This window comes from Oncorhynchus tshawytscha, linkage group LG11 (assembly GCF_018296145.1).
Source record: "Oncorhynchus tshawytscha isolate Ot180627B linkage group LG11, Otsh_v2.0, whole genome shotgun sequence".
NCBI classification, from domain to species: domain Eukaryota; kingdom Metazoa; phylum Chordata; class Actinopteri; order Salmoniformes; family Salmonidae; genus Oncorhynchus; species Oncorhynchus tshawytscha.
Window position 1 is genome coordinate 37,009,836 of NC_056439.1, and position 9,748 is coordinate 37,019,583.

Sequence of the window (9,748 nt, forward strand, 5' to 3'; positions counted from 1 at the left end):
AAAAGCCCCGGGAGAAAAAGCCTCCAGGAGAAAAGCCCCAGGAGAAAAGCCCCCAGGGAGAAAGCCTCCAGGAGCCCCGGGAGAAAAGCCCCGGGAGAAAAGCCCCAGGGAAAAGCCCCTGGGAGAAAAGCCCCCCCTCGGGGAGAAAAGCCCCAGGAGAAAAGCCTCCAGGGAGAAAAGCCTCCAGCCCCCGGGAGAGAAAAGCCCCCAGGAGAAAAAGCCCCGGGAGAAAAGCCTCCAGGAGAAAAGCCCCCAGGGAGAAAAAGCCTCCAGGAGAAAAGCCCCGGGAGAAAAGCCTCCAGGAGAAAAGCCCCCGGGGAGAAAAGCCTCCAGGAGAAAAGCCCCCGGGGAGAAAAAGCCCCAGGAGAAAAGCGGGAGAGAAAAGCCTCCAGGAGAAAAGCCCCCGGGGAGAAAAGCCCCCGGGGAGAAAAGCCCCCGGGGAGAAAAGCCTCCAGGAGAAAAGCCCCCGGGGAGAAAAGCCTCCGGGGAGAAAAGCCTCCAGGAGAAAAGCCTCCAGGAGAAAAGCCTCCGGGGAGAAAAGCCCCCGGGGAGAAAAGCCCCCGGGGAGAAAAGCCTCCGGGGAGAAAAGCCTCCGGGAGCGGCAGCATTATGTCCTTTAACTCACTGAATAAGTTGTTTCCATGGAGTTGAATACTGTGTAGTACATTCAACACACTAATCTGAACTTCTAAATGAAGTATAGCAGAATATGTTTAGCGATCCTAAATACATTTGAATACATATTGCACCACCTTTGATGTAAGCCTGCCTGTGTGTCTGTGTGTGTGTGTCTGTGTACCTCGGCGGTGTCGTGGCTGAGGATGCGTGCTGCAGCGGTGATGAAGTCTCCCACCAGCATAGTGAAGCCAGGCAGGCCCAGGTAGAAGAAGCGTGGGGAACAGGAACGGATCACTGTGTTTAGAACGTCCTGAGAGGGAACACAAACACAGATGGTCATGGTGGTTAGGTCAATGGATGGATTGAATGAGCATTACATTAAACATAGAGCCATATCTTTTGTAGGCAGGTGGCATGTATTCCTGATTTTGTGATGGGTGTATTTTGGGGAATGGACAGACACTGAGCTCTGGAAAAGAATGATAGCATAGTAGTGCATCCCAAATTGCTACAAATATCACAACAGTGCACTCAGGAGACCACAGCATTTCACAGTCCATATCTTACAAAAAAACAAAATGAGAGTGTGAATGAGGGATGGAGAAAAAGGGAGGGGAAGAAAGAGGCAGCAGATGGGTTGATCACACAGCACAAGGGAAGGGGAATGGTGGAACAAAAGTACCCCACACACACACACACACACACACACACACACACACACACTATTAAATAAGTATTGAAGAGGGATTTAAGTATACGTGGGCAGAATGTACCACTTCACAATAATAATGGTCGACCGTCATCTCATTACCCTGTTTGCTAGTAAAGTACAGTACACTGAAAACATGCATTGGGTATATTAATAAAGTACTGTGTCTAATAAAGAACTGAAATAGGTTGCCGTGGAAGACCTCACATTGCCTTAAATGTCAGGAGTGAACTGAAATTCTTGAGATAAGAATATAATAGAACTACATAAGGGGGGGATTGTTTGCTTAACTGTGTGTGTGTGTGTGTGTGTGTACACAGCCAAGGTCCAGGCCAGGAACACCTGCCTTTAGGATAGCTGTAAACGTGTGTAAATCAGGTGGTTCAAACAGAGGCCCTGTGTCTCACTGAGTCCTAAACCCCAGTACACCTCAGCAAACACCCGACACACTCCTCCCCAACCCCTCCCAACAGAAATCCCCTCAAATGAAGCCTTTGTAGACACAGAGTGGGGAAACAAAATAGGAATAGAAAAACATAGGCAATAAGGAACCAGTCAAAACATAGCGATGCGGCAGCGTTGGGGTTGGAGGCCCATTTTAACCTCATTTCTGCCGTAATTGACCTCTGAGAGGCGTAATGTCGGCTGATCCCCTGAAGTTAGCATTTTAGGGGAAGCAATTAACCTACAAAGTATTTCCATTCTGCCTGTAAGTAGAGGGAGCTGGATGTGAAAGGAGTGTGTGGTAGTAGAGACTTGAGCACTGCTGCGTGTGGTGGGGCTGAGGGTTGGCAGTAGGATTGGCCTGCTCTGCTCTGTTCAACAAAAGGTGCATTAATACAAGCCTGACAGGAGGCTTCTTAACCCTTTCATTCTGTCGTGTTTGGTAGGCACACAACCCACATTTCTTACGTGGAATGAAATATTTCCCCATTTACTGGTCATTAGTGACATCATGACACTACTATCAGTTCTTATCACAGAAGGAGTTTGTAAAATGGGGTTTTCCCAGTCCAGGCATGTTAATAGGTAGTGCCGATCTGTATGGCTATGTCAAGGTGGAGAGGTGCTTTTGGAGGGTTTAATCATCAACTAAACCGCTGGGTTTTGAACCGCAGCACAACTCAACTGTCACATTTCCCTCTCTCTCCACAGGCAGCCGTTACACAGATGAAACAATCCCTGTTTCACTGAAAAATTGAGGGGGGAAAAAGAAACTGATGGTTTTGCACAGGGAGAGCAGGTGTTAGAGAGATATTTAATGACTGGCTCACACAACCCTAGAAGGCACATTTAATGCACAAGCAACAACTTTTCAGTAGGCTGAACAGCACTCTTATTAAATAGATTACTGCCATTGTGCAAAGGCCAAGGTAATGCTACTGCAGCCTCGGTAGACTGCGCGCGCGAGAGAGAGAGAGAGAGAAAGAAAGAGACAGAGAGAGAGAGAGACAGAGACACAGAGAGAGAGAGAGAGAGACAGAGACACAGAGAGAGAGAGAGAGACACAGAGAGAGAGAGAGACACAGAGAGAGAGAGAGAGAGAGAGACACAGAGACACAGAGAGAGAGAGAGAGACACAGAGAGAGAGAGAGAGAGACACAGAGAGAGAGAGAGACACACAGAGAGAGAGAGAGAGAGAGAGAGAGAGAGAGAGAGAGAGAGAGAGAGAGACAGAGAGAGAGAGAGAGAGAGAGACAGAGAGAGAGAGAGAGAGAGAGAGACAGAGAGAGAGAGAGAGACAGAGAGAGAGAGAGAGAGAGAGACAGAGAGAGACAGAGAGAGAGAGAGAGAGACAGAGAGAGAGAGAGAGAGAGAGAGAGAGAGAGAGAGACAGAGAGAGAGAGAGAGAGAGACAGAGAGAGAGAGAGAGAGACAGAGAGAGAGAGAGACAGAGAGGAGAGAGAGAGAGAGAGAGAGAGAGAGAGAGAGAGAGAGAGAGAGAGAGAGAGAGAGAGAGAGAGAGAGAGAGAGAGAGAGAGAGAGAGAGAGAGAGAGAGAGAGACACACAGAGAGAGAGAGAGAGAGAGACACACAGAGAGAGAGAGAGAGAGAGAGACTGGACACTACCAGTGACATTGGCAGCCAGGAGGAGAGGATGTACCCTCCTTCATAGCCCCTCCTTTTTAGTGAAAAAGCCCTGTCATGTTATATTTGCAAACATGTGCAGTGCTTAAATATTGTATAATCAGAGTATTTTGTTGTTGTTGAACATAGACAGACCATTAAAATACAAAGAAATGGGGAAAATATATAGGGAGAATTTGAATGGGACAGAGTAGACTAAAGAGAGAAGAACAGTAGATTTGGGAGGGATACTGCAGGGGAGGTTGGATAGAGGAAGAAGGAAGGGGGGGATGGAGTAAGAGGCACATTGTTATGTAAAGCAGGCGTGCGGCTGGGCTGTCCCTCCATTGTGTGGCATGAGGACTCTTTCTCCGGGCAATTTGAACACGCTCCAGCGCCCAGCCAGCTCAGCACTGGCGGTCCAGGCCCCATATTATATTTAGGCACAACAAAAGCTGGAGAATGCCACCCTGTCCCTCCTGGCCGGCCCCCTCATTTCTCTACAACGCATTCCCCGTGAGCTCCCCTTCCTCCCCAGTCTCTCCCTCCCGGTCATCTCTGGCCCCGGTCATCTCCAGCTCCGGTCAACGTGTCACTAATGGAGCACGACAGACGTCAGTCCATAATTAATCACAAATACACGGCAGGAGCTCAAACATTACTTAACGACATGGAAAACATCGTCGTGCTGCCAAGGAGCAATATAAACCCGTGGGCAGAGGGAAAAAAATGAAATAATTTATTTACAGTCCCCCCTTCAATCTCTTTCCAACTCACTCCCTCTCCTGTTTTTAGAGCAGCCAGCCAGCTAACCAGGCAGGCGGCAGGGTGTGGTTAGATAGAGGAGGACCATGCTGGAGTGAGCGGAGACAACATGCTAAAACAGTGTGCCCTCATCACCACCGGCTGGCAGGAGGCAGAGCAAGAGGTCTGGAGAGATCCAGCTGACAGCTGAGCAGAGGCCTAGAAAAATGCAACACTACACTGGCGTGAACCCAGATGACTCTTACCTACACACAATATATTACATCACCAGCTTCATCAACATTCCTCACATTTACCTTAGCTAGTCCAGAACAAGTGAAAGGGGTAAAGCTAATGCATAAGCAATGTCATCATCAGCAGGACCTATGTCAACACATGACAAGAACATGACAATAAGCATGTGCCATGTACCTCGGACAGTGCACTGCGCTTGCTGCTCTTGAATCGAAATGACAATGCAACAAAGCTGAGAAGCCTTTGGCTATAGCCCCATCTAGTGTTTTTTTAACCCACCTACACTCCCCCACATTTGGGGGACTAACCTATTTTTTTTTTTTTACATTAAAATGTTTATTTACTTTTCAAATGTTTTATAATGAACAAAAGTACAAACGCAACACGCAACAATTTCAAAGATTTTACTGAGTTACAGTTCATTTAATGAAATCTGTCACATGAGAAATAAATAAATTAGGCCCTGATCTATGGATTTCACATGACTGGGAATACAGATACCTTAAAAAAAGGTAGGGGCTTGGATCAATAAATTGTCTGTATCTGGTGTGACCACCATCTGCCTCATGCAGCGTGACACATCTCCTTCACATAGAGTTGATCAGGCTGTTGATTGTGGCCTGTTGAATGTTGTCCCACTCCTCTTCAATGGCTGTGCGAAGTTGCTGGATACGCTGTTGTTCACGTCGATCCAGTGCATCTCAAACATGCTCAATGGGTGACATTGCAGGCTATGGAAGAACTGGGACATTTTCAGGTTCCAGAAATTGTGTACAGATCCTTGCGACATGGGGCCGTGCATTATCTTGCTAAAACATGAGGTAATGGCGGCGGATGAATGGCACGACAATGGGCCTCAGGGTCTCATCACAGTATCTCTATGCATTCAAATTGCCATAAAAAGTAATTGTGTTCGTTGTCCGTAGCTTAAACCTGCCCTTCAGCTTCATTAAATAGTACCCGCAAAACACCAGTCTCAACGTCAACAGTGAAGAAGAGGTGGACTTATAGGCAGAGTTGCAAAGAAAAAGCCATATCTCAGACTGGCTAATAAAAATAAAAGATTAAGATGGGCAAAAGAACAGACACTGGACAGAGGAACTCTGCCTAGAAGGCCAGCATCCCGGAGTCGCCTCTTCACTGTTGACGTTGAGACTGGTGTTTGGCGGGTACTATTTAATGAAGCTGCCAGTTGAGGACTTGTGAGTCGTCTGTTTCTCAAACTAGACACTCTAATGTACTTGTCCTCTTGATTAGTTGTGCACCAGGGCCACCCACTCCTCTTTCTATCCTGGTTAGAGCCAGTCTGCATTGTATTGTGAAGGGAGTAGTACACAGCGTTGTATGAGATATTCAGTTTCTTGCCAATTTCTCGCATGGTATAGCCTTCACCTCTCAGAACAAGAATAGACTGACGAGTTTCAGAAGAAAGTTATTTGTTTCTGGCTATTTTGAGCCTGTAATTGAACCCACAAATGCTGATGATCCAGATACTCAACTAGTCTAAAAGCCAGTTTTATTGCTTTTTTAATCAGAACAACAGTTTGCAGCTGTGCTAACATAATTGCAAACAGGTTTTCTAATGATCAATTAGTCTTAAAATGATGAACTTGGATTAGCTAACACAACGTTCCACTGGAACACAGGAGTGATGGTTGTTGATAATGGGCCTCTGTACACCTATGTAGATATTCCATTAAAAATCAGCCGTTTCCAGCTACAATAGTCATTTGTCTACACTGTAATTCAGATAAATTTGATGTTATTTTAAAATCGACAAAAAATGTGCTATTCTTTAAAAAACAAGGACATTTCTATGCAACTCCAAACTTTTGAACGGGGCAGCAGGGAGCCTAGTGGTTAGAGTGTAAGGGCAGCAGGTAGCCTAGTGGTTAGAGTGTAAGGGCAGCAGGGAGCCTAGTGGTTAGAGGCAGGTAGCCAAGTGGTTAGAGGCAGGTAGCCTAGTGGTTAGAGGCAGGTAGCCTAGTGGTTAGAGGCAGGTAGCCTAGTGGTTAGAGGCAGGTAGCCTAGTGGTTAGAGGCAGGTAGCCTAGTGGTTAGAGGCAGGTAACCTAGTGGTTAGAGGCAGGTAGCCTAGTGGTTAGAGGCAGGTAGCCTAGTGGTTAGAGGCAGGTAGCCTAGTGGTTAGAGGCAGGTAGCCTAGTGGTTAGAGGCAGGTAGCCTAGTGGTTAGAGGCAGGTAGCCTAGTGGTTAGAGGCAGGTAGCCTAGTGGTTAGAGGCAGGTAGCCTAGTGGTTAGAGGCAGGTAGCCTAGTGGTTAGAGGCAGGTAGCCTAGTGGTTAGAGGCAGGTAGCCTAGTGGTTAGAGGCAGGTAGCCTAGTGGTTAGAGTGTAAGGGCAGCAGGTAGCCTAGTGGTTAGAGGCAGGTAGCCTAGTGGTTAGAGGCAGGTAGCCTAGTGGTTAGAGGCAGGTAGCCTAGTGGTTAGAGCGTAAGGGCAGCAGGTAGCCTAGTGGTTAGAGCGTAAGGGCAGCAGGTAGCCTAGTGGTTAGAGGCAGGTAGCCTAGTGGTTAGAGTGTAAGGGCAGCAGGTAACCTAGTGGTTAGAGGCAGGTAGCCTAGTGGTTAGAGTGTAAGGGCAGCAGGTAACCTAGTGGTTAGAGTGTAAGGGCAGCAGGTAACCTAGTGGTTAGAGCGTTGGGCCAGTAACCAAAAGTTTGCTGGATCAAATCCCTGAGCTGACAAGGAAAGAAATCTGTCATTCTGCCCAACCTACTGTTCCCCGGTAGGCCGTCATTGTAAATAAGTATTTGTTCTTAACTGACTTGCCTAGTTAAATAAAGGTTACATTTAAAAAAATATTCATATGACTGGCAATCAGGAGGGCGTTTCCTTTGTATATGAAATCAGGACCATCCCTCTTGACCTGTCATTTGGTCCCACTTATCAGTAAACCTTGTACTTTTTATGAGTGAAACTACAGCCACAGAATGCAACAGTCCCAAGCTGTACTCCCAGAGCGGTCCCATTCTCTTGTGTTTGATAATGGCTCCCTCTTCTGGCATTAGTTACAGGAATCTACATCAAGTTGTTTCCACATTTACAGTACAGGGAACATAGAATAGCACATGAAAACAGGAGAGGCAATGTTTCGACCCCTGTGGATCTTCGTCAGGCTTCCTCTTGGCCATACCTGTCTCACATGGACCCCTCATACTGAATATATGTATTATTAACCGAAACCTGCTTAGTATAAAACTAACAGTGTCTGACAAAAATGTCTATGTGTTACCTGGTCCTCGCTGGTGAAGCCCTTGTGCATGACTTGGTAGAGATGGACCAGGAAGTCACTGTTGGGCAGCACGTCCTGGTTCTTAGTCATCATCTCACAGATTAGTTTATAGGCCTGCAGCTTCCCCATTTTGAACTCTGATGGCAGCATGGTGGCCTGTGGGGGAGAGGGGTGGGGAGAAAGGAGGCAAGAGGGAGAGCCACATGCATGTCTTTGATAGTTAGGTGATGTGTGTAGATGCAGTGGACCTCTGAGCAGCTGACTCACCTTGAAGAGCCAGGAGGCCAGCATTCTGAGAGGAGGGATGAAGACAGGGCGGGGAGGAGATGACTGGTTATCCACACTGATGCCCAGGTTGTCCCGGATCTGCAATTAGTGCATAACTGCATTAGCTTGATTTAAACTCTACAGAATACAGTGCCTTGCGAAAGTATTCACCCCCTTGGCGTTTTTCCTATTTTGTTACGTTACAATCTGTAATTTAAATGGGTTTGGATTTGGATTTCATGTAATGGTTACTCCAAGGTGGCATAGCAGTTCAGACGTCTTTTGTCCTCGTCTTGTCGTGTCCTGTATATATATATATTTACAACTTTTTTCACATACATTTTATTTTTATTTTCCATCAACTCATCTTCAAAACACTCTCCTGCAACCCGCCTCACCAATTTATATTTATAAAAAAGTATTATTTACCTCATCTGTAATCCTCCAAGAAGCTAGCCAGAAACTCCAAGAAGCTAGCCTGAAACTAGCCAGAAGCTAATCCAGAAGCTAGTTCAGAAGCTAGTTAGCTTCTTTAATTGGCAAATCGTTAGTATTCAGCTAACCACGGTTTGTGGTCATCAGCTATCCTTTAGCTCGAAAATCTATCGCCAGTTCTGTACGGCGCAGCGCGGCTCGGAACGGAACATACCGGACCAATTTTTCTCTCCATGTCCCTGGATTTCGACTGCTCTCTGGACATTCATACCCGGATCTCACAGCTAGCTAGCTGCTATCCGTGTGACTATTGGCCTTCGTCGATTCCGGAGCAAACATCAATTATTCCGGAGCTATCAATCACTCCTGAGTTCCATCAATCACTCCTGGGCTGCAGTCACCTATCCGGACTCGTTTTACTGCCTACGCGGAGCCCCACCGGGCCTTCACAACTGGACTGCCAACGTTATCTACCCGAAGGAGATCCGGCTGGCTCCTCCGTCGCGACGTTACCTGAACGCCCATCTGCGGCCTGCTAACCGTTAGCTGTCTTACCGGCTGCTATCTGAATAGACAATCGGACAATTTATTTATTTTTATTATTATTATGTTTTCTTCTTGGGCCTCTATAACTATATCTATTGTTTTTATTTCTGTTGTTGTTGTGTGATTTGGATTAATCCCCTCTACCACACGGAACCCCACTAATCTACTGAGTGGTGGCTAACAACAGACCTCCATCCTATGCTAGCTTGCTACTGATGGCCTGGCTAGCTGTCTAAATCGCCGTGAACCCCAACCAACCTCTCCACTCACTGGACCCTTTTGATCACTCGATTAAGCATGCCTCTCCTTAATGTCAATATGTCTTGTCCATTGCTGTTCTGGTTAGTGTTTATTGGCTTATTTCACTGTAGAGCCTCTAGTCCTGCTCACTATACCTTATCCAACCTATTAGTTCCACCACCCACACATGCAATGACATCTCCTGGTTTCAATGATGTTTCTAGAGACAATATCTCTCTCTTCATCACTCAATACCTAGGTTTACCTCCACTGTATTCACATACTACCATACCTTTGTCTGTACATTATACCTTGATGCCATTTTACCTCCCCCAGAAACCTCCCTTTACTCTATGTTCCAGACGTTCTAGACGACCAATTCTCATAGCTTTTAGCCGTACCCTTATTCTACTCCTCCTATGTTCCTCTGGCGATGTAGAGGTGAATCCAGGCCCTGCAGTGCCTAGCTCCACTCCTATTCCCCAGGCGCTCTCTTTTGACGACTTCTGTAACCGTAATAGCCTTGGTTTCATGCATGTTAACTCAACAAATTGGATGCAGTCTATCACAGTGCAATCCGTTTTGTCACCAAAGCCCCATATACTACCCACCATTGTGAC

At 46.7% G+C, this 9,748-nt stretch overlaps 1 protein-coding gene across 4 annotated transcripts in view; it reads right to left on the minus strand.

Annotated features, from left to right (window-relative positions):
* Positions 1-9,748, minus strand: part of LOC112262184 (ral GTPase-activating protein subunit alpha-2) — a 213,533-nt gene that overhangs the window by 78,767 nt on the left and 125,018 nt on the right. For all 4 annotated transcript variants that reach the window (XM_042330076.1, XM_042330074.1, XM_042330077.1 and 1 more), the window contains 3 exons: positions 7,908-8,006; positions 7,641-7,796; positions 800-928 (listed from right to left, as the gene is read on the minus strand). In XM_042330076.1, coding sequence (XP_042186010.1) covers positions 800-928; positions 7,641-7,796; positions 7,908-8,006 — 384 coding nt within the window. The remainder of the gene's footprint in view (positions 1-799; positions 929-7,640; positions 7,797-7,907; positions 8,007-9,748) is intronic.